General features: G+C 35.5%; 1 protein-coding gene across 2 annotated transcripts; it reads left to right on the forward strand.

Moving 5' to 3' along the window:
* The first annotated feature begins 291 nt into the window (after positions 1-291).
* LOC106884102 (uncharacterized) lies at positions 292-27066 on the forward strand. Of its 2 annotated transcripts, none has more exons than XM_089339087.1 (5): positions 292-552; positions 2889-3143; positions 4431-4619; positions 20743-21030; positions 24474-27066. In XM_089339087.1, exons 1-5 carry the CDS (start codon positions 450-452, stop codon positions 25253-25255), a joined length of 1617 nt encoding a protein of 538 aa, XP_089195213.1. In that variant the 5' UTR covers positions 292-449; the 3' UTR covers positions 25256-27066. The 2 variants fall into 2 exon arrangements, with proteins under 2 accessions (XP_089195213.1, XP_089195214.1); XM_089339088.1 differs by having other exon boundaries at positions 20743-20859.
* The last annotated feature ends 202 nt before the right edge of the window (positions 27067-27268 follow it).

The raw sequence follows: 27268 nt of genomic DNA on the forward strand, positions 1-27268 counted from the left end.
CTTAATTATTGTCCTGTGACCGATAATGTGATTGATTGATTGATTGATTGATCATCGACACTCAGTAAGGATTGACAAAATAACTAGATAAACAAATAAGTAAATTAATTGGTGGGGGTGGGTGGGTGGACCCAAGGAGGTAGCACTGGTAGTAGTAGTAGTAGTAGGTGGTGGTGGCACCAGCAGCTGTGGTGGTGGTAGTGGCAGTAGCAACAGCTGTGGTGGTGACGGTGGCAAAGGCAATGGTGGTGGTGGCGGTGGTGTTGATCATTCATGATCACTATAAATAGCGGTACGAGAATTAGCTCTGGCGCAGACTTCCATCAAGAGCCACCACTAGCAAGCGTGCCACTTACTTTTAACAAAAACAAAGAAAAAAACAGCAAAAAAAAACCAAAACAAAACAAAACAAGAGCTAACGAAACAAGAACAACAACAACAAAACAAACATGGAAAAAATGTCTAGAATGTTAATTTTTGTGGCAGCCATCACGCTTGCTTTGGTATGTGTTGCAAACACCAAAGTTGTATCAAAAACTGTAGACCCAAAAGGTATTTGTCGTTATTTGAATTGTTGGTATTGTTAACATTGCTGTTGTTGTCTATCTTTGTTTGGTATTTTTTGGTTATCTCACCCCCATTAAAAAATTGCCATTAAAAAATTGGGTTACCTCCCCACTAAAAAAAAAAACATCGAGTTTATATGGCGGACAAAGAGATTGGATTAAAGGAGTTAGATCCTTCTGATTCAATACTTCAATGTATTGTTGACGTTGAAGGAAATAACAAAAAGTACCGATATTTCTCGTAAAATATAGGGTCATAAACCCAATTTTTTAATGGGGGGGGGGGGGGGTAAGATAACCAAAAACTACCCATTGTTTCACTCAGTGACATTATGGCATTTGATGGGATTCAATTGGTATAGAATATAGGATGTTATCACTGTTGTTCATATTGTTGAAGTTACATTATTTACATTTGACGGATATTTGTCCTCATCTTGTTTGTTAACACAACGTTTTGGCTGATACACCCTCCAGCCTTCATCAGGTGTCTTGGGGAAATTTCAAACTTGGGTTCTCATTCCTAAGGTATTTTTCAATGTCGTTGTTGTTGTTATTATTATTATTATTATTATTATTAGTGGCTGTGTGGTAAGTAGATTGCTTACCAGCCACATGGTTCCGGGTTCAGTCCCACTGCGTGGCACCTTGAGCAAGTGTCTTCTGCTATAGCCTCGGGCCAACCAAAGCCTTGTGAGTACCAGTTGCATACTAGGGTCAATGTAACCAACTCATCCTCCTGCCCCCAAATTGTTGCACTTGTGCCAAAATTTGGAACCATTATCATCATCATCTTCATCATTATTATTATTATTATTGAGTGCGACAGCAGTGCATGCCATCAAAGTGACACTAGGATACAAATATACGAAGCCCAGTATACCCATCATGACTACCCGTCTGATAAGGGTACACCAGGCACATGCATCACAACCATATGTGCGAGACATGGTGGTCTTATATCAAGATAAATAGTGCATGACCTTGCAGGTGAGGCTCAATTAGAATTATCTTCAGTTGGAGTGGCTCATCCTATTCAAAAGGTCCCTGAATAAGGCTTGTTTAAGGATGATGAACGAAACAGCCATGCTTCCAGAGGTGAATTATTCAAACCCCAAAGATTTCTGCACACCAGAAACTTTTATCGGAGATCAATCTGACGTACATGATAACAATGTACATGATAACACTTCCAATCAGTTAAGATGAGAAGCTATGAGAGCCACTGCCTGGTACTGCATCCAGGCATTTATTATTATTATTATTATTATTATTATGGTGGTGAACTTGCAGAAACGTTAGCGTGCTGGACAAAATGCTTAGTGGTGTTTTGTTTGTCACTATGTTCTGAGTTCAAATTTCGCCATGGTTGACTTTGCCTTTCATCCTTTCGAGGTCGATACGTTAAGTACCAGTGAAACACTGGGGTCAACGAAATCGACTTACCCTCCCCCTAAAATTGCTGCCCTTATGGAAAAATTTGAAATTATCATTATTATTATTATTATCATTATTATTATTATTATTATTATTATTTTATGTTTGACTTTTGTTTTGCATTTGTACAAGTTGGATCCAAGTCTCACCCAGAGACCTCAAGAGACAACAAGTTATTATTATTATTATTATCATTATTATTATTATTATTATTACTATTATTATTATCATTATCATTATTATTATTATTATGACAAGGATGATAATAATAATAATAATAATATGGTTTCTTAAACATTCACTTGAACAAAACTGTACAAATCCAAATATATGGTACCCTAGGCATAACACCTACATGAACTTCTAACTTGTTGTCTCTTGAGGTCTCTGGGTGAGACTTGGATCCAACTTGTACAAATGCAAAACAAAAGTCAAACATAAAATAATAATAATAATAATAATAATGATGATGATGATGATGATGATGATGATGATGATGATGATGATGATGATGATGATAATAATAACAACAACAGCAATAATAATAACAATGATAACAATAATAATAATAATGAAAATAATAATAATAATAATAATAATAACAACAACAATAATAATAACAAATTATAACAGTTATGATAATGATAATAATAACAATAATAATAATGATGATAAAAGTGAAAGGAGCTTGTGCATATGTTTATTATTGGCCTAATGACACTCCCAGCATGCAACAAAATATTTCCTTGATAATGCGAAAAATGTTCACTCATTTATTTAGATATTTATTTTGGTTATATAAGCGTAAGTTTTTCACTGTTATAACTATATTGACAAAATTTTCACTCATCATTATTTTTTTTTTTTTTTTTTTACAAAAACTAGCAAGAATCACAAAAGTCCACGTGCACAAGTCGTCTGAAGTAACATCCACCGGAAGCCAACATACCAGGAAATTAACAACAGACAAAACAACCATCGTCACAGATCATAGTTCACAGAGCACAGACGTAAAAACCAGCAGCCAGTCTCATGACACAACTTCATCTGGTAGACACACTACACAAACTGCTCACAACACACAGTCTCCAGCTCAAGAGACAACAACAGGACCAAGCCATCACAGCACAGACACTCCAAGTAAGATAATCTTTTCTACTCTAAACACAAGGCCTGAAATTTTGAGGGAGGGGACAGGCAATTAGATCGATCTCCAGTGCACAGCTGGTACTTAATTTATTATTATTATTATTATTGTTCAGTAGTTTTATTTTTATAACGAGCTTTCACTTCACTACTGAGCGCAGCTCTGTGCGCCTTGGGTATGTGCTGTGGTTTGCTGTGATGTTCTTATGGTTACTGTATTGAAAGTATTTTGCATAGGATGTGTGCAGTGCCCAGTAGTGCAATTTTCTGTATGTTATATATATTTGTAAGTCCTGGTGTTTTTGTTATGTATTTGTCTGAATATTTTTTTATTATACCTAAGGCACCTACTATGATAGGAAGTGCGGAAGCATTGCATGAGATGAAAGTGACACTGGGATACAAATAAACAAAGCCCAGTATACCCATCATGACTACCCGTCTGATAAGGGTACACCAGGCACATGCATCACAACCATATGTGCGCGACATGGTGGTCGTATATCAACGTAAATAGTGCATGACCTTGCAGGTGAGGCCCAGTTAGAATTATCTTCAGTTGGAGTGGCTCATCCTATTCAAAAGGCCCCTGAATACGGCTTGTTTAAGGATGATGAACGAAACAGCCATGCTTCCAGAGGTGAATTATTCAAACCCCAAAGATTTCTGCACACCAGAAACTTTTATCGGAGATCAATCTGACGTACATGATAACAATGTACATGATAACACTTCCAATCAGTTAAGATGAGAAGCTATGAGAGCCACTGCCTGGTACTGCATCCGGGCATTTATTATTATTATTATTATTATTATTATGGTGGTGAACTTGCAGAAACGTTAGCGTGCTGGACAAAATGCTTAGTGGTGTTTTGTTTGTCACTATGTTCTGAGTTCAAATTTCGCCAAGGTTGACTTTGCCTTTCATCCTTTCGAGGTCGATACGTTAAGTACCAGTGAAACACTGGGGTCAACGAAATCGACTTACCCTCCCCCTAAAATTGCTGCCCTTATGGAAAAATTTGAAATTATCATTATTATTATTATTATCATTATTATTATTATTATTATTATTATTATTATTATTATTTTATGTTTGACTTTTGTTTTGCATTTGTACAAGTTGGATCCAAGTCTCACCCAGAGACCTCAAGAGACAACAAGTTATTATTATTATTATTATCATTATTATTATTATTATTATTACTATTATTATCATTATCATTATTATTATTAGCATCTATCTCTCTCTCTACCCCGCCTCTTTCTCTCTGTCTATAGCTGGCTGGTGTTACTGTAAGAATGGAACATCTCCAGGACATTGCACACCTTGCAAACCAGACACATTAATCCCAGATCAATCTGACGTCACTAAATTTTACAAGTGTGGCGCCGCTGAATGCTTTTTGGCCTTCCACTGCAAAAACCACACCATTTGGGACCAGAGGAACCACACATGTATTCATGCAGGTAACATTTTCCTATACATTCATTATTTATCCATTTGCATAGCCCCCCCCCCCCCCGCCACTTCCAAGAAACAGTAACCAAATCCACCCTTCCGTTCTGAAAATCCTGAAGGACACCTTGGTTGTTGAAACCCAGACAACACAAATCCTGAAAAAAATATGTGATTAAAATCTTTTTCTTGACCATTGGTTTTAATGGTTGTGTGGTTAAGAAGCTCTTTTTGCTGCCATGTGATTTCAGGTTCAATTCTATTGCGCAAGTGTTTCCTCCTACAAACTATAACAATGGGCCAACCAATACCGTCTGAGTGGATTTGATGGAAACTGTGCAGAAGCACGTCTTGTGTATGCATATGTGTGTATGTGTGTGTGCGTTTGCCTGAATGCGCACATGTATGTGTGTGCAAGTGTGTGCATATATGTGTATGTGTGTGCATGTGTATGTGTACAAATGTGCGCAGGTATGTGTGTATATGTATATGTGTGCGCATGTATATGTGTGTGCATGTATGTGTGCTCATGTATGTGTATGAGAGAGTGCGTGTGTGTATGTGTGTGTGTGTGCCCGCGTGCGCACGTGTACGTGTGTGTGCATGTATGTGTGCGTGATTGAGTGCGTGTGTGTATCTGCGTGCACGTCAGTGCACACGTGTATGTGTGTCACACAAATGGCACGTAAAAGGCCCCATCACACTCTGAGAATGGTTGGCGTTAGGAAAGGCACCCGGCTATAGAAATCATGCCAAATCAGTATGGAACCTGGTGCAGCCTTCCAGCTTACCATCCCTGGTCAAACCGTCCAACCCATGTCGGCATGGACAACGGACGTTAAATGATGATGATGATGATCAGAAATATATATATATATATATATATATATATATATATATATATATGTATATATGTATGTATGTATGTGTGTATATATGTATATATATATATATATATATGTATGTATGTATGTATGTATGTATGTATGTATATGTATATGAATCTCTCTCTATATATATAAAAATTTATATAGCTAAGTATAAGATCATTATTTAAAAATACCGATTCCATCAGGTGGCCAGTATGGCAATAAAATCCTCAGAGGTAATAATTATTATAAAAATTATAATTTAGGGTATCTAAGAGATACTATCATGCTTGAAATAACAGTCAAACCTTGACTCTAAAACCACATTAAATGTTCATACAGCACCAGGAGAGAAGACAAAGAGACAAAATAAACTAGCAAAAAAATAATTATATATATATATATATGTATGGTGTAACCACATGTGAATCGTTGGCGATTTTCTTCCTCCGTCTTCCTTCTGTATTGGACTTTCCTCTGTCTCCTGCTTCTGAAGAAAAGCTCTACTCGAAACGTTAAACCACCTTTCTTTCCTTCACTGAGCGTCTGCTAATACTTTACACGTACGACGTCTTCGCGTTGTTGTTTTTTTTTTTGTGTGTGTGTTTGCTCCTCGTATTTTGGAATTTATATATATATATATATATATATATATACATTTGTATTTATAGATCTCTACCCAAAATTTGGTAAAAATATTGTACCTATTATCATCGAAGCAAAATTCTCATATGAAAGGTTGTTAATCATACAATTTTGTGTGCATATCAATTTAAATAAGAGCTATAACGCGATCCATTGTATAAAAAAACTTTTTAATGACCTATGACCATTTCGATGCAATATCCTGACTCACTCCTGTATGTTATAAAATATGGAATATTGTATCTCCTCAGGGTCAGATTTGATAAATTGATATATATATATATATATATATATATATATATATATATATATATATATATATATATGTATGTATATATATGTGTGTGTGTGTGTGTGTGTGTGTAATACAAATAATATGTGAGTATATGCATATATACGTGCATGTGTGTACATACCTACATCTACATGTATATATAGATGCATATCTGGGTACAGGACGTTACAAAAAAACGTGGACAAAATGAGAAACAGAACATAAATAGAGCACAGAAAACACACAGGCCACACACACACACACACACACATTACTTTTCCGTTATTGAATTTATCTGATTTGATTGTTGTACAAATATGATAATTATTATTATTACTATTATACCTGGTCTTGTTTTGTTATTAAGATCTTAAAATATCGAATTTGTTCATAAAAATTTTGGATCTGGTTTTGCACTCCCTAAGCGAACTTCGTTCCTGTACGGTGGATGGTTGTATGACCGTGACGTATGTTAGTTATTTGCAAAATAAGCGGGCTTCTTCTGCCGGACCCAGCGGCAGTAACCAACTTAGGGGAGATGGAATCTTATTATAATGTGTGTTATGTCCGTCTGTTCGTATGCTTGCCTGTCTGTTCCCTCTTCACGATCAAACGGCTGGACCAATGGCCACGATGCTCTTCGGGACTAGGGAGATGCTAATCAGGAAGGTTTTTAGCGAAAAAAATGAGAAAAAATATGATTATTTAGTGGATATTGAGTTTTGTATTAATAAATTACCTTTAATCTTTTTTTTGTTTCTGTTAAAATTCCTGCAACGCAGATCAACTCTGGATATCCCCACCCCACCGTATACTTCGTGAATTTAGAGGGTTTAGAATTGCGATGCTATCCCTTTATTTCCCACCGTCGATGGGCAGATTTGCTATCTTATTATAATGGGCGTTATGTCCGTCTGTCTGTTCCCTCTTTACGGCCAGACGGCTCGACCAGTGGTTACGATATTTTTCGGGATTACATAGACAGTCGTCAGGAAGGTTTTTAGCATTAAAAAATCAGAAAGCATGATTATTTCGTGAGTATCGATTTTTGAATTGATAAATCACCTTCGCATGTTTATTAGAAGTTCACCGACCACGAGTAACTCGGGATTTACATCGTATAGTTCGCGGTGCCCGTCGTTGATACGAAGGGAGTCGCGAGGACGGTTAATAGAGAAACTAAAATGGCAAAAGTGTGTGTTAGTATATATTGAGTATTCTCTCTACACAAGTAAATGTGCGAAAAATAAAACAGGAATTTTGAAAGAAGAATATATAAAGCTAGTTTTTAAACATTGAATGGCTATGGGGGTCCAACAGAATAAAATAGGGATCTTTTTTAAAACGGGGGCCCCATTTTCCATTAATGTTTTACGTAGTGCTTTTGGTACCGAAAGACTTTCAAACTTCGTATACTTATCTATCTTGTGTTATAGAACAGAAAAATATTTTTGTATTCGAATTTATTTCATGTAAAAAATTGTCTTATTTCGATAATTTCAACCAATCACTGACGTCCATTCAGCCGATATACATTAAGTGCCGACTACATAAACAAACGATTCTTCGTTTTATTTGCTTTTTTCATTTTAAATTTGCTTTAACCCTAACCCTAACCTTAACCCTAACCCTAGGGTTAGAGTTAGGGTTAGGGTTAGGGTTAATTGTTTCAGAATCGTTTGTTTATGTAGTCGGCACTTAATGTATATCGGCTGAATGGACGTCAGTGATTGGTTGAAATTACAGAAATACGACAACTTTAACATGGAATAATTTATGGATTTCTTTTTTTTTAAAGAAGTCTAAGAGAAAAACATGTTTTATATGACACATTCTACCAGTGTTCCCAGTTTCAAAGTGTTTCGTTAATGAAAAATGTGGCCTCCGTTTTAAAAAAGATCCTAAAATAGTTATCAAAGGGGTCCATAGATAAAAAAAAATAGTTAAGAACCCCTGCGGTAGACGAACATGTGTATACATCTATATGTATGTACATATTTTACATGAGCGAGTTTCTTGGGAGAAATGCTACGATCAACAATCACATTTCTTATTTATTGGTGTTGCTACATTCAATCAGAACAAGGCTGTTATTTGATGTTAGTGGCAGTATATGGGACATAAATGTGACGTGCGTATTGTTAGTGTCTCCCATTACTTTATCAAAATACTTATACAAAACGACACACGCGCATGAATGTATAGAGACATGTAGTTCATTATATACCTACGAACTCCACATAACCGTCCGTGCAGACACATACACATGTGTGAATATATATATATACATGTATACATATGTATATACATATATATATTTTTTTTAATTTATTACTGCAGATTTTACGACCGTCATCTCAACGTTGTCATCCGACAGTCCAGACTTTAACAGATCGACGCCACATGTTACTAAGAAGCCATTATATAGCACAACTAGCAAAGGTACATCATATAACAATGGAACAGCCCAAAGACTGCTTATATCAATATATGCTCTGATTCTTCTGGTCCTTTTGTAAACTCCTGTCCCTAAAAAAAAAAAATTAATAAAAAGGTAACACCACAAAAACACCGAAGTTTGTTCAATAATTTATTTCAATTCAAAGTCCTTTATAATAACCACTTTTCAAATTTAAGATATTTTTAAAAATTAGTTATTTCCAAGATTTCATCGTTATTATTATTATTGAGTGCGACAGCAGTGCATGCCATCAAAGTGATACTAGGGTACAAATAACGAAGCCCAGTATGCCTATCAGGTCCACCCGTCTGATAGGGGTATACCAGGCACATGCATCACAATATGCACGCGATTTGGTGATCTCATATCAAGATAAACAGCGTATGGCCTTGTAGGTGGGGGCCAGTTAGAATTTTCTTCAGGTCGAGTAGCCCATCTCGCTCGTGATCAGAGATGCACATATCGTCAGACAATAAAGGACATGCTCAAATGGTTAAGGTCAAATAACTGACAATCAAATCTGTGGTATTGAGCAGAACATTTGCTGTAGCCCATCTTTTATACCAAAACATAACAATGTACATGATAACACTTCCAATCAGTTAAGATCAGAAACCATAAGAGCCAGTTCCTGGATCTATATCAGAGAATTATTATTATTATTATCATTAGGCGTAGGAGTGGCTGTGTGGTAAGTAGCTTGCTTACAAACCACGTGGTTCTGGGTTCAGTCCCACTGCGTGGCATCTTGGGCAATGTCTTCTTCTATAGCCTCGAGCCGATCAAAGCCTTGTGAGTGGATTTGGTAGATGGAAACTGAAAGAAGCCCGTCGTATATATATATATATATATATATGTGTGTGTGTGTGTGTATGTATATGTGTATCTGTGTCCCCACAACATCGCTTAACAACCAATGCTGGTGTGTTTACGTCCCCGTAACTTAGCGGTTCGGCAAAAGAGACTGATAGAATAAGTACTAGGCTTACAAAGAGTAAGTCCTGGGGTCGATTTGCTCGACTAAAGGCAGTACTCCAGCATGGCCACAGTCAAATGACTGAAACAATTAAAAGAGTAGAATATTATTATTATTATTATTAGTATTAGTATTATTATTATTATTATTATTATCATCATCATCATCATCATTTCCATTGTACTTCCCTGCACTCTCGATTGTACTTAGGTTAGTCTGTAAGAGCGTACAGCAACCTGTTGTCAAAGGTCTTACGGGGTCTCTTCCTTTTCCCTTATAATAATAATAAGAAGAAGAAGAAGAAACAAGGGACATAACTTCGAAATTCGAAAAAAAAAAGAAAGAAAGAATTATCAAATATGAGTAAATCTGTGCTTTAACATAAAACAGGGACACGTTTCGGTCTTATTATCCCTCATCAGTGAAACACCCGTATCAATATCTGTCAGATCCGATAAAATTGATTCGTATATATTGATTTTGTGTGAGAGACTACTAATAACGATAATAACTGGACGGAAGAATTATCCAAGGGCATTAACTTTGCATTAGCCTGAATCGGTTTATTTCTCCTGCAGAAGGCGTCCCTGCAAATCATTCTTTTACTTATCTAATACTAAATTAGTAGTATTATATCGATATATATTTAAAGCAAAGTACGAATAAGTATGAGAAGAGAAAGACTAATAGATGAATAGATGGCTGTGTGGTTAAGAAGTTTGTTTCCCAACTACGAGGTCTTAGGTTCAGTCCTGCTGCACGGCACCTTGAGCAAGTATCTTTTACAATGGCCCCGGATCAATCACTGCCTTGTCAATGCATTCGGTAGATGGAAAACGAAAGAAGCCTCATCATATTATGTGTGTGTGTGTGTGTGTGTCTTTCTGCTTATGTTTGTCCCTCACCACTACTTTGACAACTGGTGACGGTTTGTTTACATCTTTGTAGCTTCATGATTCTAGGGCCGATTCATTCGACTAAACCCTTGAAGGCGGTGTTCCAGCACGGCTACTGTCAAAATTTCTAAAACAAGTAAAAGAATAAAAGAATATATATACGAGGGGACACTCAAACCAGTAAAAGAATAAAAGAATATGTATATATATATATATATATATATATATATAAACACACACACACACACACACACACACACACACACACACACACACACACACACACACACACACACACACACACACACACACACACACACACGCACGCACGCACACACACACACACACATATTCATATATACGAAGGGGTACCTCCAAAATAACTGGAAGCGTTCGCTGCAGGGCAAACCCGTTTTAGTTCAGGCTTCCGCCTCTAGAAGCCACTTGATGCGACCCTCAGGCATCAGTCTGCCAACCAGCGGCGTTGGCTTAGGCTGTATTGCAACATGGTGCGTCTTTGTTTTGTAGTGCTTCTCGTCTGTTTATCAATTTTTGTAATGGCTGAAATGAAGGAACAGCGTGCTTCTAAACGGCGGTGGAAACAGTTGACAAGCTTCAAACACCTTGAAGATCAACTTCGTTCCGAACGACCGTCAACTTCCCGAACGAATGAAAACATCATGAAAATTCATGAACTGATCTTGAAGGACAGCCACCGAATAATTGACGAGCTTTTTGATATGATTGGTGAGTCCTGGAGCTCCTGGCAACAAATTTTGAGTGAGGAGGAATTGCGAATGAAAAAAAAGTTTGCAGCAAAATGTGTGTGTCGATTGCTTCCGGAAGATCAAAAGCAGTCACGACTGAATGCGTGTCACGAACTCAAAGAAAAGTTGGAAGTTGATCCGGACCTTTTTTCAAAGGTCATCACTGGTGAAGAAAGCTGGAGCTACGGAATTTGAAGATGTGGAAGATGTTGAAAAAAATGATGGAGGCGTTAAAAGGAATCACTTCACAAGAGTTCCAGGACCGCTTCGGATAATGGAAAACGCACCTGGACCGATGCATTGCTTCAAATGGAGAACACTTTGAAGGCGATTGCAAAATTCCAGTTTCTTTGGGGTAGCCCCTCGTATATATATACGTATTAAAGGTAAAGGAAAACAAAACCAAGGCAGGAGGAGCGTCTCAGGTCATTTAGAATATTTAATTAGAGCAGGACAAATCAAAAGCAGAAGTATAAGTAATTAATGCCTTACAGCTGTTTCTGGAATATCCCAGGTAATGGTTCGACACCCTCATACACTGGGTATTCCATCATCAGAGACAAGGTGTGTATACAGGGAAGTTCCAGACAGAGAACTCATTGTAGATAGAAGAATAAAACAGTATTTATATATTCTTCTATGTACGGTGAATTATCTTTCTGGAACTTTCCTGCATACACACCTTGTCTCTAATAACGGAATGCTCAGTGTATGAGGGTGTTGACCCATTACCTGCGATATCTCAGAAACAGCTGTAAGACATTAATTACTTCTACTTCTCCTTTTGATTCACCTTACTTTAATTAAATACTCTAAATGACCTGAGAGGCTCCTCCTGTCTTGATTTTGTTGTTCATCTTCCTTTAATATACACCCACTGACTCAAGAGCCTATTACAGATTCCTAGCGCCAGCCTCAGCTGAGAACTTGGAGCCTAAAGGATGACCAATTATAGCACTTACGCAGCTTACCTATTGGTTGAGATCAGTGAACTAAACACCCCATGTTCTATATATATATATATATATATATATATATATATATATAATACAGAATGGGACAAGAACGCAAAACATCAAGGCAGTTAGGTGATACAAGAAAGGGACAAAACATCCAGATAGACGATACAAAGAAAACACGGACAGGTCATTCGGAATTTTCTTTCTTCAGTCAAGATCCAGATTATCCTTACAATTTCGGCTGGTTATTCTCAATATTGCTCCAATCTGGCCAGCCCCAAGGAAAAACTAAGCTAAGAGCATTAGATTCCTTGGAAGAAAGCAGCGAATGTATACAGAAACAAGGAAAGAAAAAAATGAACAGACGGCTAGCAATTGAGGCGAAAGTGGGGAGGGGTATATTAGCTGATACCATCAAACACAGTACTTGGCCGGTAATTATATTTCTAGGAGGACGAAAGGTAAATTAAACCTCAGCGGAATTTGAACACAAACATAAGGAGGCGGAAGGAAGAAATGCCGCCAAGCATCTTGTCCAATATGCTAACGATTTTTTTCAGCTCTGGCAGCAGCAGCAGCAGTAGTAGTAGTAGTAGCTGCAGCAACTGTAGTAGTAGCAGTAGTAATGCTGTTGAGGACAAAGGTAATAATAGACGGAGTAGTAGTAGTAGTAGTAGTAGTAGTAAAGGTTCGAGGCTTAGTGGTCAGGGTATTCGACTCATGAACGTATGGTCGACAGTTCGATACCCGGTGGCGCGCTGTTGTGTCCTTGTGCAAGACACTTTATTTCTCCATTGCTCCAGTCCACTCAGCTAGCGAAAACGCATTGCACCTACAAACCAAAGGAGCGAGCCTTGTCACACCCTGTGTCACGGTGAATCTCCCTAACAACTACGTTAAAGGTTATGCGTGTCCGTGGAGTGCTCAGCCACTTGCATGTTAATTTCAAGAGCAGGTCGTTCTATTGATCGAATCAACTGGCACACTCGTCGTCGTAACAGACGGAGAACCAATTAGTAGTAGTAGTAGTAGTAGTAGTGATTTTTGACATTGACAGATAGCTTCATATTTTTGAGGGTAAAGGGTTAAGAGATGAAATATTTGTTATCTTTAAGGACGCCAGTCGGGAATTGTACTCTGAACAGAAGGAGGCGTCACTAAACAACACATATCGTTCAGTCTGGTGCTCTACCGATACTGCCAACTCTTCAATTACTTTTTAAAAAGAAATGTACAGATATAGTTATATTGTTGTTTAATTAAATTTAAATTGTGTGGGTCGAAGGTTACGGGTTGGTGGGTTAAGGGTGGATGGTAGATTTTTCTTTTATCTTCTGACGAGAATAGTAAGTGAACTTTTATCCCACTGATCACCCACCACCACCACCACCACCGACACATCACACTCTGGTCATTTTGATGAGATACCCTGAACACTCCTTTGCTCCCCGACCTTTCCTTTGCATTTTTTTGTCGTTTCCACTCTCAAGATTGTGAACGCACCCATGCCCATATACATATACACGGACGTGCGTGTCTATATACATACATACATATATATATATATATATATATATATATATATATATACACACACACATAGTAAGCAGGCATTAAAAATTGGAAATAAAATCCATATTCCTTTTACAAATTTATTGAAACAAATGATAAATGTTCTTTATTTCATGGGAAAATGAAAGAGTAAATCTTCATATTTCAACGTAAACACCGGTGGCGTCAACCATTTTCTTCAAACAGCCACGGATAGAATGAAGAACACCTTTCTGAAGGACATTATCTGGGATATCATTGAGAACCTCATGAATCCGTGTCTCCAAGTCCTCCAGTGTGCGAGGTTTTGTCTTGTACACCTCCTCTTTTGTGTAACCCCACAGGTAAAAATCACATGGAGTGAGGGCTGGACTTCTTGGAGTTCCGGACTTCTGCGGTCACAGTCTTCGGGTTTTAGCTCCTTCACGTAATGGGGTTTCCACGAATGAAAATTCCGCGCGTTATACAACGCCATACGTATTGTGTGTCTTCTTAGACCACTTTTACGAGCTGTTGACGTGTTGATTTTTGCAGGCTGCGATTAAACATTTTCTGCATTGTTGCCACATTCTCCACCATTCGGGATGTGGTTGGACAGTCACTTTTTCTTGCATCGTTCACAGAGCCCACGGCCATCAGCTTTGCATAACAACTTTTCATTGCCTTCTGGCGTAGTGTCGCATGCTTACCTCTCAATGCATGCCACCATCTCTGAACCAAAACTATGGAATCTCACACTTCATAGCGTGCTGCTATCTTAGCACGCTCTTGAACAGTCAAGTGACTGGCCATCTGGAAAATAAGGAATAAGAAATAAAACAATAAGAAAATACAAAATTCCCATTAGTGCTGTCTGCTTAAAAATGAATTTGTCATGACTTTAGTGACAGTAAAAATTCTATAAGCAATTTCTTACACCTAGTTACTTTCCACCCACCCTGCATATGCGGGTATGTTACATACGTGTGTTTATGTGTGTATATGTGTATGGCCATGCATGTGTTTGTGTTTGTATGTGTGAGTGTGTATGTGTACGTGTTTGTGTGTACGTGTTTGTGTGTGCATGTGTGTTTGTGTGTGTGCTTGTGTATACGTGTTTGTGCGTGTATGTGTGTGTTTTCGTCTATTTCCCTAAAATTGTTTTACTTCTCATGTGACACCCTTGTTATTGCTGTCACAAGTCTGATAAGATTAAGATATCGTTATCATGTAATTTATGTAAATTACATAAATGACTGGCCCTCATATCTTTCCCTGTATCACTTTCCCCGCACTTTTTCTCCCGCCTCATTCAGTGTTCTCTGTAAATACATATACATACCTATATGCGAATGTGTGTATGTGTGTGTTTGTGTATTTATATGTGTACATGCAGAAACATAAATTTATAAATAGAAGGAAACAGACACTCACACACATGTATGTAGGTTTATATGTGTTTGTGTGTGATTGCACCAGACACGCACGTTAATACATATGTATGTGAGTGTGTGTATGTATTGTGTGAATGTATGCTTATCATGTTCTGACAAGCTTGACCAAGAAGGTAACTGCATTATCCACCAATGAAGCTACTTGCAACGAGTTTCACAATAACTTCAGTGGGTTACTAAAACCTAATAAAGCGTTCATCAACGGCAGTTAGTAACCATCATCAAAACATAGAAAATATATTTTATATCGTATAATCGACCATGCAACATTGCCATAAATACCAGTGTTATAAATTATGTCTGTCTCCTGATAGGAAAAAAGACATACCACGAGCAACCATAAATTTTACAAGTTGTTTAATAGAAACACCATTAAAGTGTGCTAAAGCTGCTCAAAAATTCTTTCTCATTCCCTCATAAACCACAATGCAAGATTATTCAAATATGTAATCACTAAATTTTTCCCTCTGAAGATCAAATACTAAGGAAAAAGAATCATTGAGTTCTAGGACGATGTCACTTGAGCAATAAGATGAGCTGGGCTTAGAGGGAATTCCTTCAAATGTTATTGGTACTGACGTCATCACTTTCTGTGGTCATCACTTGGAAAACAGGACAACATTTTCAAAGCCTATTTGAAAACTGAAAGACAGAAAAAAGCAACCACTATCATCACAAAGACTGCGTTAAATAAGATAGAGAGATTTAAGAACCGATTAAAATCATGTGACTTCTACTTCACAGAGAGCTTTCATGTTATCCACGATGCTACTAAAATCTTGAATAAAAAAGAATGAGTTCGTTTTATAACAGCTGCTGTGAAATAAATCTAAGGGCCCAGAATGGAATCGTGTATACACTATAAGATCGTGGACGATTTCATAGTGAGAAACAACCTATATCAGGACGAGATGTGTGCTAACAACATCAGACCACATGATATATATATATATATATATATATATATATATAGTTTGCAGCAGAGTACAGTACAAAGCTTGGTAAAAGGGAAAAAGCTCAACCACAACCGAGAAGGGAACTTCATGGAAAAAAAGGTTCTTCTCTCTATCTGGTGGGATTGCAAAGGAGTAATTCACTTTGAATTGTTACCACCTAATGCAACAATCAATGCTCAAGTCTATTGTCAGAAATTAGAGCGTTTGAACCAAGCTTTGAAGAAAAAAGACCCGCTTTAGTGAATCAAAAAGGAGTGATGTTTCATCAGGACAATGCCCGACCCCACACTGCAAAGATCTCATCACAGAAGATCGAAGAGCTTGGTTGGGAAAAAATTCCTCATCCACCTCATTCTCCCAACCTTGTTCCTTCAGACTACCATTTGTTTTGTAGTTTACAGAATCACTTGGGGGAAATAACTTTTGCGAGCCAGGAGAAGGTCGAAACTAACATTTCAGAATTCTTCACTTTGAAACCAAAAGAGTTTTACATTGATGGGATTAAAAAGCTTGTCAATAGATGGAAGGAAGTCGTAGATAATCAGGGGAAGCACATTGATGATTAAATTTCAATTAAATATAACATTTGATTACTTGTCTTCTTTATTCAAAATTCGGACATAACTTATGGGATGACCTGATATATATATATGTGTGTGTGTGTGTGTGTGTATAAATATATGTATATATATATATATATATATATATATATATGTCCACTCTGTAAGGTGGCTGGTGTTAGGAAGGGCATCCAGTAGTTAAAAAAATGCCAAAAATAGACATTGAAGTCTGATACAGTTATCTATCTAACCAGCTCCTGTCAAACCGTCCAACACATGCCATCAGGGAAAACGAAAATGGACGTCAAATTGTGATGATGATGATGATGATGATGATGATACATATATACATGTGTGTATGCATATATACATATACATATATATATATATATTTGTATATATATATATATGTATGTACATATGTATGTATGTGTGTATATATATATATCTATCTATACACACACACACTCATTCATATGCTACACACAAAACAGACATGAAGTGGGTTAAAAGTCTAAATTATTTGCACCGTATGTCCTGAGTCTCAGACCCAACTCGAGGAGTTTCTTTCGTATCAGAGATAATACACAAGTTTGACCTTTGAACATGCTAAGCATTTCGAAACATTATCAGTGAAACGATTTAAACAGAGTAAAATTCTAATCAGTCACATAATTCATTAGTCATATTGCGTACTTACTTACAAAGTGTATTATATAGAGTGTGAGAGGAAGACAGGATCTGTCTGGCTATCAAGACCTTCCTAACTACACAGCTCTGTTTTATTGCTAACAACTTTCTATCATTCAACACAAGCATAACATATATATATATATATATATATATATATATATATATATATACACACATATATATATATACACGCTGGTAGTTAGTGTCTCCTTGTGCATGAGTGAATATATAAACAGATAAATATAAATATATATATATACATATATATATATACATATACATATACAAGAAGCATAAAATAACAGAACCGGATCTAGTTTGCTGAAACAGATAGAGTGAAGGACAAGCAGGTGGAAAGAAAAGAAAAGAAGAAGAAGAAGAAGAAAGAGTAAGAATCAAAAGGAAACAATGTTGGGGAAATGTGTAGTTGTGATAGCAGTGGTATGTTTGGCCTTGGTATGCAATTTGGCCCATGGACAAAGTAATACTAACAGTAAGTATTAACCACACATCACATACACATACAGTTTCTTTTACACACACACAATTTTCTCATATATTATTTTGTTGTTTTGCTTCTATGTACTGTATAATTAGCTATTATGTATCATACCAGCTGGAAAAGATGTTTTCCATGGGGCTTAAACATCATCTTTTATAGGTACACCACATTGTGTCGGCAAATAAAATTTGCTATATATATATATATATATATATATATATATATATGATTGACATTATTATGATTGACCGTTGACTGAACACTATTCAATTGTTTTCTCCGTGTTTTTCTCCTTGTCTCCGTATTCTTTCTGTTGAAGAGCGTAGCTCGAAACGTCAAAGACTTTCCGTATTCCCGAGCGTCATACTAATATATACTTTTGTTATTTACACCACCTGTCCTCGTCTGTTGTTATTATTTGTATATTCTCCCATATATATATATATATATATATGCGTGTGTGTGTGTGTGTGTGTATACCAGTCCTCAGTCAAATCGTCCAACCCATGCTAGCATGGAAAGCGGACGTTAAACGATGATGATGATACATACATGCATATATATGTGTGTGTGTGTGTGTGTGTGTGTGTGTGTGTGTGTGTGTGTGTGTGTGTGTGTGAATAAAAAATAGATACAAAAAATGGGTTTTGTATGATCGTGTATAGAGGAATATATTATTTTATTTAAAAGAATTCCAACTCTGTTTTTTATGTTTTATTTATATTCTTGTAAAATTAATGTGGGATATAGAATATGGAATATATAATATATAATATTAAAAAAATTGTTATTTCAATACTTCATTTCATTTTACCATTTATTTTTATATTATATATTATATATTCTATATCCCACATTAATTTTACAAGAATATAAATAAAACATAAAAAACATAGTTGGAACTCTTTAAAATAAAATTATATATATATATATATATATGTATGTATGTATGTATGTATGTATGTATGTTATATATACATATATATAATATATATATATATATATATAATATATACATATATTAAATCATTTTCCCTTAGTTTCGTTTTTGTTCACTCTCCATTTTTTTTTAACATGTCAATCCTTTTTACCGAAGAGTTTTGGTTCAAAACATCAAAGACTCTTCCATTCTTACCGAGTATCAAACCAATACACCTACTCGTTGTTTCCTCACCTGTCTTCATCTTTTGTTTTCTGTAAATTTCAATTATATATATATATATATATATATCACAATTTTTATGGTGGTTTTTGGAGCAATGACTTTGATTTTAGCAAGTGGTATTATATACCCTACCTAATCTTAAATTACGTATATATATATATATATATATATATATATATATATATATATATAACAAATAATAAATGAGTATATGCATATATACGTACAAGTATGTGCATACCTACGTCTACCTGTATATATAGGTGCATATCTGGGTACAGGACATTGCAAACAAAACGTAGACAAGAAAATGATAATAAGCAGAGTACAGAAAACACACAAGCCACATAGAGAACATTTTCCTTCATCAGCTATATATATACATATATATATATGTATGTATGTATGTATATATATAGATATTGTATTTCAGGATGGTCACACACACACACTATATATTTCTTCTTCACTCGTTTACTGCTGTTCTTATTTTTAACTCATGTCCATTGTCTGAAAATCTTCCATCACACATATGTGACCTCTTCAGTGACACTTTTCGTATTTGTGTGTGCTCTTGCTCCACTCACTCCATTCTGCTCTTCTATGATGTGTATCATTATGTGCGCATGTGTTGCCATCCGTGTTTGATAAACATATACATACATGCATCCATACATGCATAAATACATACATATATATATATATGTATCTTAGGCAATCATATTGTCTTGAGTTCAGCACCACAGTGTGGCTCCTTGGGGAGGTACCTTCGAGTATAGTCCCAAATCAGCTAAAGCCTTGTAAGGGGATTTAGTAGACAGAAACTAAAAGAAACCCATCATGTATCTATTTATTTATCTATCTATCTATCTATCTATCTATTTATTTATCTACCTATCTGTCTATTTATCTATCTATCTGTCTGTTTATCTATCTATCTATCTATCTATCTATCTATTTATCTATCTATCTATCTATCTATCTATCTATTTATCTACCTATCTGTCTATTTATCTATCTATCTGTCTGTTTGTCTGTCTATCTATCTATCTATCTATCCATCTATACGGTTTTGGGTTCAGTCCCACAGTGCAGTACCTTAGTTATATTATTATATGATAGAAAGCCAAATCCAATTCCAAGTAAGTTTTCTCTCTCTCTCTCTCTCTCTCTTTCTCTATCTCTCTTTCTCTCTCTCTCTCTCTCTCTCTCTCTCTCTCTCTCTCTCTCTATATATATATATATATATATATATATATATATGGTGGTGATGATGATGATGATGATGATGATGATGATTATGAATTTTGAAATGTTTGTAGAAACATTTTCATTGTCTTCTTTTCTAATTAATGAGCTCTTTTTCCTTTTTTTCTCTCTCTCTTTTTTTTTTTTTTTTTTTTTTTTTGCTTTGTGTGTAATTTCAGAGCCCACCACTCCTGCTACAACTGAAGCAACTTCATCAGCTAGTACGAAGCTGAGCACAGGACACTCAAGCTCCACTACCATTCCTCACACGTCTTCACCCCACACAGACACTACAGGTAATCATACAGGTAGTCCAGAGACATCTACCACACCTGGTAACCATACAATCACAACACCTGGTCAAAAGACCACCAACCAGCACAGCACAGTTTCAACCAGTGTAGGACCTTCTACAACTGAAAAGAGCACCTTTGATGGTGCTTCCTTTGGTGGTGGAATTGCAGCTGGTATTGGAATTGCAATTTTGCTTCTCTGTCTCCTCTATCTCTTCTATTACTGCCGCAAACCTAATCCTGCCTATGAGGAATGTTAAGACACATTTCGACTGTCATCCGCTCCTCACAAGAATTCGCTTTTTGATATTGGTATTGGTGCTATGCAATGCTCTCTCTTTCAGTAGACAGTGTTCAAACAAAGGAATGGTTTAAATGATAAGCGATGAAGACTTTCCGGTGACATTTTCCCTGTTTTTTTTTTGTTTTTTTTTTGAAAATTGGAAAACACATACAAAAAAAAAAGGAAAGAAGAAAAAAAAAACAGAAACAACAAAAAAAGTCAACAATGTATCAAATCAAAAAAGAAAATACCTAGCTTTTCAACAAAATTTATATCCATATCTACACGAATGACCATAAGTACAATTACATAGATTCACACAATCTGACATCATAGATTTTTACCTTTCTATATCAAAACCCTTCTTCCTGAAGGACTTAAATTTGCTAAACAATTCACTAATTTTATATACACACACACACACACACACACATATATATATACCAATATATATATATATATATATCACATGTTATTTGTGATGATAATTTGCATCCATAGAGTGATTACAATACAAGCCATACTATCCATGGATATTACAAATTTTATTGTAGCCTTCCTATCGATGCATATTGTAGTCACAAACAACATAGGATTTGTGGAAACATGTGTAGTGATGCATTAAGATATTTATGAAATTCTATCTTTGGTCTATTATTTTTATTATTATATATAGTATATATATATATATATATATATATATATATATATATATATATATATATATATATATATATATATAGATTACTGGATAGGTAGATAAATAGATAGATAGACAGACATAGATAGATATAGATAATAGATAGTTTAAAGATCCAATAGAGGTAGAATCAACAAAAGAAAAATAGTATTCCATCCAGTGAGAGATAAACATCAATTTAAATACACAACCAAAACAGCTATTTATAGTTTCATGCTTTTATGATACCTGAACAGGTGCATTTATATAAATACGCCATGAAACTAATTGTAGCTCTTTTGGTTGTTTATTTAAATTGATATATATACACACACACACACATACACAGTAGTATAGCTAGGTGCTGAGGAAAGGGCACCTAATTTAAACTACCGAATGTATATAAAGTTATTGCTAGGTTTTGTGGTGTAGATAGATGTACTGTTTGCATATTAAACATTCCTGGCAACTGTTATGTGTGTATTAATTATTGCAAAGTAGCTAACGATAAATATTTTGTCAGAAATGTCTATATATTGTGATAAGAAATATTTTGGAACAGCAATTCTAACACAAACATTTCTTTCCCAAAACATAATGTCACAGATGTGTAGATTAATAAAATAAGGTTGATTAACTCAATCATTGTGGTCATATTTTCTCTTCGCTTATTTATTTGCTTTTATTTTATTTTATTTTATTTTATTTTATTTTATTTTATTTCATTTTATTTTATTTATGCGTGTATTTATACAATTGTTTTAAGCCTGTAAATTTCTGGAATGTCTTCAGCTGATATGTAGCATGTCTTGTGGACAATTGGAAATATGGACAAAATTTCAAGCTCATTTAATCCCAGCATCTCATATACACAGATAAACATACATACATATGTATATATATATATATATATATATATATATATATATATATATATATATATTGATAGATAGATAGATTGATAGATAGATAGATAGATATAATTGTTTGTAAAAAAGTATAAATCCGAATGAAGAAACACACTCTAAAATATAGAGCAGTATATATGTATATATATATGTATATATATATATATATATATATATATATATATGTATATATATATAAATATATATATATGTATATACATACACACACATATGTATGTCTCGCTATCTATCTATCTTTATAATACATATATATATATATATATATATATAGAGAGAGAGAGAGAGAGAGAGAGAGAGAGAGATATTACTTTTTACAGTCAGTGGATTGTGGACATGCTGTAGCACTGTTTTCGAAGGGTTTTAGTTCGCTTCCACAGAGTTTCCACTCAGTTCCCATCTACGCAATTCACTCACATGGCATTGGTTAGTCGAGAGTCCTAGAAGAAAACACTTGCCAGAGCTACCAGGCTGTGGGACTGAAACAGAAACCTTGTGCTTACCAAACGAACTTCTGTGCATTGTACTTATGTATATATGTTAAAAGAGACATACTGAAGGGGATTTGCTTGACTAAAAAGACAAAAGCCCTTCAAGGTGGTACTCCAGCATGGCCATAGTTCAATAGCTGAAACAAGTAAAAGAAAAGTCCATATTTATATTGTACTTCACTAAGGATGCATTCCAGCTTATTTTTTCCAATTGGTTTTGTATGCATGAGTTAGGTGATAACCTAAGATGGTGCTTATCAGAGAGGTTGCTTGGGAAAATTTAGTGATGGTACTCTGCTATTGGAGACAAGTAATATCACATCCAATTTGTGAGTACTATGTTTAAAAAAACCACGAGAAGGTAGAGGGAAATTCATCAAGAGTTATGCCCCTTTGTACAAAAAAAAAAAAAACAAGATGAATTACCCTCATGGTGTGAAGGGTGACTGCCAGCAAAGTGGGGGTTGTGGCTTGGGTGTGGGTGGTGTGATGTGGATATGTGTGCAAAGTGTGTGTGTGGAAAGAGAGGCTGGGGTGGGTGTCACATCTTAAAACCATGTTTTCATGTAAAGCTGGATGTGGTAATGATTGTGTTGAACACTCAAACTGTGGTGATGTGAGGTATCTATGGTGAAAGTTCTAACAATTATATTCATGATGCAGTCAGCAGGTAACTAATCCTATATTTCCTTTCATGTGGGCAAGGAAAGAAGACGTTGTATTTGCAGTTTAAGTAGGTGTTCAGGTGAATAGAGTTCTTTACTATAGTTTTTTTTTTCTTCTGCTAGGCATAGACTGCACCTCCTGCAACTATTAAAGTAAGGTTTGAACCTCTCTAGCATTCTCCACTTGACATTCATGGCTCTTTCCTTCAATGACCATGCATGCCTAGCCGAGGCTGTGATATTTTGCCTCTCTTAAGTATTTAAGAAGACTTACGGTCATTGGATCTGGTACTGAAGGGATATTCTATCATATCCACATATCATTGCATGTCTGTTTGCCTGCTAAGTTCCTTTCACATCACCTTTGCCTCATATACAACAGCCTTTGTGCTGCATTGGCTAGTAAGTGGACATGTGGTGTTGCCTCTACATGTGCATCCTGCCTTTTTACACTAGGCAAAGAGTTAATGAAACACTTAAGGTATGTCTATTAAATATTTTCATAAAATTATGGAAATATTTTTTGTTCCTTATGTTTTAACAAGTCTTTATTTGTTTCTTGTATAATTTCAGAGAAAAGTACTACTAGTATATCTACCGAACAGTCTACTCCAATCACAACTGCAAGTCATAGCACTACACATTTAATATCAACAACTGATGTTCATACAAAGACCACAGATCACAAGAGTACATATACACCCAGCACACATGATCTTACCCCTACTGCCCATGGGAATCATACTGATGATCCAACACAGTCTACAAGTTCCCCAGGTAACCATTCGACTACTACACCTGGAAATCACACAACACCCACTCCTGGAAACTACACAACACCCACTCCTGGAAACTACACAACAGTTACTCCTGGAAACTACACAACACCCACTCCTGGAAACTACACAACACCCACTCCTGGAAACTACACAACAGTTACTCCTGGAAACTACACAACACCCACTCCTGGAAACTACACAACACCCACTCCTGGAAACTACACAACACCCACTCCTGGAAACTACACAACACCCACTCCTGGAAACTACACAACACCCACTCCTGGAAACTACACAACACCCACTCCTGGAAACTACACAACACCCACTCCTGGAAACTACACAACACCCACTCCTGGAAACTACACAACAGTTACTCCGGGTCATGAAACCACTGACCACCACAGTACAGTCACAAGCAGTGCAGCGCCCTCTTCGACTGAAAAGAGCTCATTTGATGGTGCTTCGTTTGGTGGTGGAATTGCAGCAGGCATTGGTATTGGAATTTTGCTTCTGGCTCTTGTCTATCTCTTTTACCGTTTTCGTAAACCTACAGCAGGCTATGAACAGTTGTAAAGTAAACCATCTGGCACTCTTGCTCCCAAAACCTCATTGCTGACACTCGTTGCCTGCCAGTCAATGAATCGAGAGCAAGATGAATTGTTAAGTTTTATACATGAAAGGTTCCGGTGAAAATTTGGTTGTAAAAAAACAAAACACAAAAACAAAAAGAGAAAAAATATGAAAGAAAGAAATAAAGGAAACACCAACCACAAAAGAATGAAAACCCACAAAACTACAGCGTCTTTGCAAAATATAATCCACACAAATCTTGCATGTATGTATACATGTATGTATACATGTATGTATACATGTATGTATGTATGTATGTATGTATATATATATATATATATATTTATATATATATATATATATATATATATATATGTATATACAGTAAATTCCATGATTCATGCCCAAATGAAATTTATATAAATATGCATATTACATACATGCATACATACATACATACATATATATATGCATGTGCATGTGCATGTGTGTGTGTATGTGTATATATATATATATATATATATATATATATATATATATATATACATAAATGCATATATATATATACATATATATATTTATGTATGTATGTATGTATATATATATATATATATATATATATATATATATATATATATATATATATATATATATATATACATGCATAGATATATATATGTATATACATCTGTACTTATATATTACATTAGAGTAAAAAGGACAACAGAAAACCTAGGCAGGATGAGTATTTCAAGCCATTTAGAATACAGGAGTTCACACTCAGTATATAAGTTATTCGATAACATGTAAGAGATAAGTGATATTACATAATGATAGGTAGCTAATGATTGATAACTAATGATTGATAGCTAATGATTGATAACTATTACTAAATACCATGTGGCATATAAGATGCACATTTTCTTTTTTTTTTTCTTTTTACCAAAGATTATAAAAAAGGGGTTCAAAATATCACTCTGGGTCTCGTTTGTGAAGTTGGGTCCTCCCTTGAGCTGATTTTGTCCTTTCAGCATACATTCTCTTCAATATCATCATTGACCGGTTGTGCTGCTTGCTTGGACTCTTGTGACTCCCTCTGTCACCTCCCACCCAAATTCTATTTTTCATATCTGAATTGGGAGCCTGAGTCATAATGACTCCTTCATTAGCTAATTACACAGTCATGGATGGACATCACCCCTATGGATGCAATATAGTTACCCTCTTGATAGAGCTTGTTGATCTTGATCAGTCATCTTCTGGGGTCCCTTTGCTCAGATCCAATGTAAGGACCTCTATCGGCTCATTTGAACTCTTCCACTGCCTCTTCACAATCCACCATGCTGCAGTCCCACGACTTAGCCCTGTACCTTACCAATATGCATTGCCTTGCCAATATGCATTGCCTTGCCAATATGCATTGCCTTGCCAATATGCTACACCTTGCCAATATCTTATTCCAAACCAATATGTCATGCCTTGAATATGAGCTGCTGAAAATGAAGTACATTGCCCATGCGTCTTTTATGCCATCAAATACAGAAATTATGATAGATATGCCATAACTGATTAAAAAAAACCCAAAAAACTGCATACTCTTATTTAACTAACTGTAATTAACTGCATACTCTTACTTAATTAGTACTTTTCATAGTTATTACATCAGGAATTCTATATTGTAGTAAGAAACATCTTTAAACAAATCTTAAGGAAAATTAAAGGAAGATGGAATTTAATTGTTATGTTATTTCTTTGCTAAATCATTTTGTCACAGATGTGTGGATTAATAAAATAAGGTTGCTAAATCAAATTAATTATGGTCGTATTTTCTGCTTTATTTTTCTGTTTTTATTTATTTATTTGTTTATTTGTGTATTTATTTAATTATGCTCAGTCCAGGCTTGACTGAGATTAAGAAGCTCACTATGTAGCTATACAGGTTAGGGTTCAATCTCACTACATGGTACCTTGGGCATGTGAGTTCTACTCTTGCCCCCTGGTCAACCAAATTCACTC

The sequence above is a fragment of the Octopus bimaculoides genome, chromosome 21, assembly GCF_046866305.1.
Source record: "Octopus bimaculoides isolate indiv1 chromosome 21, ASM4686630v1, whole genome shotgun sequence".
In the NCBI taxonomy this organism is placed as follows: domain Eukaryota; kingdom Metazoa; phylum Mollusca; class Cephalopoda; order Octopoda; family Octopodidae; genus Octopus; species Octopus bimaculoides.

Coding starts and splice junctions, on each gene's coding strand:
- LOC106884102 (XM_089339087.1), top strand. CDS start 450: ATGGAAAAAATGTCTAGAATGTTAATTTTTGTGGCAGCCATCACGCTT. Junction 553..2,888: donor AAAAACTGTAGACCCAAAAG/GTATTTGTCGTT, acceptor TACAAAAACTAG/CAAGAATCACAAAAGTCCAC. Junction 3,144..4,430: donor TCACAGCACAGACACTCCAA/GTAAGATAATCT, acceptor CTCTGTCTATAG/CTGGCTGGTGTTACTGTAAG.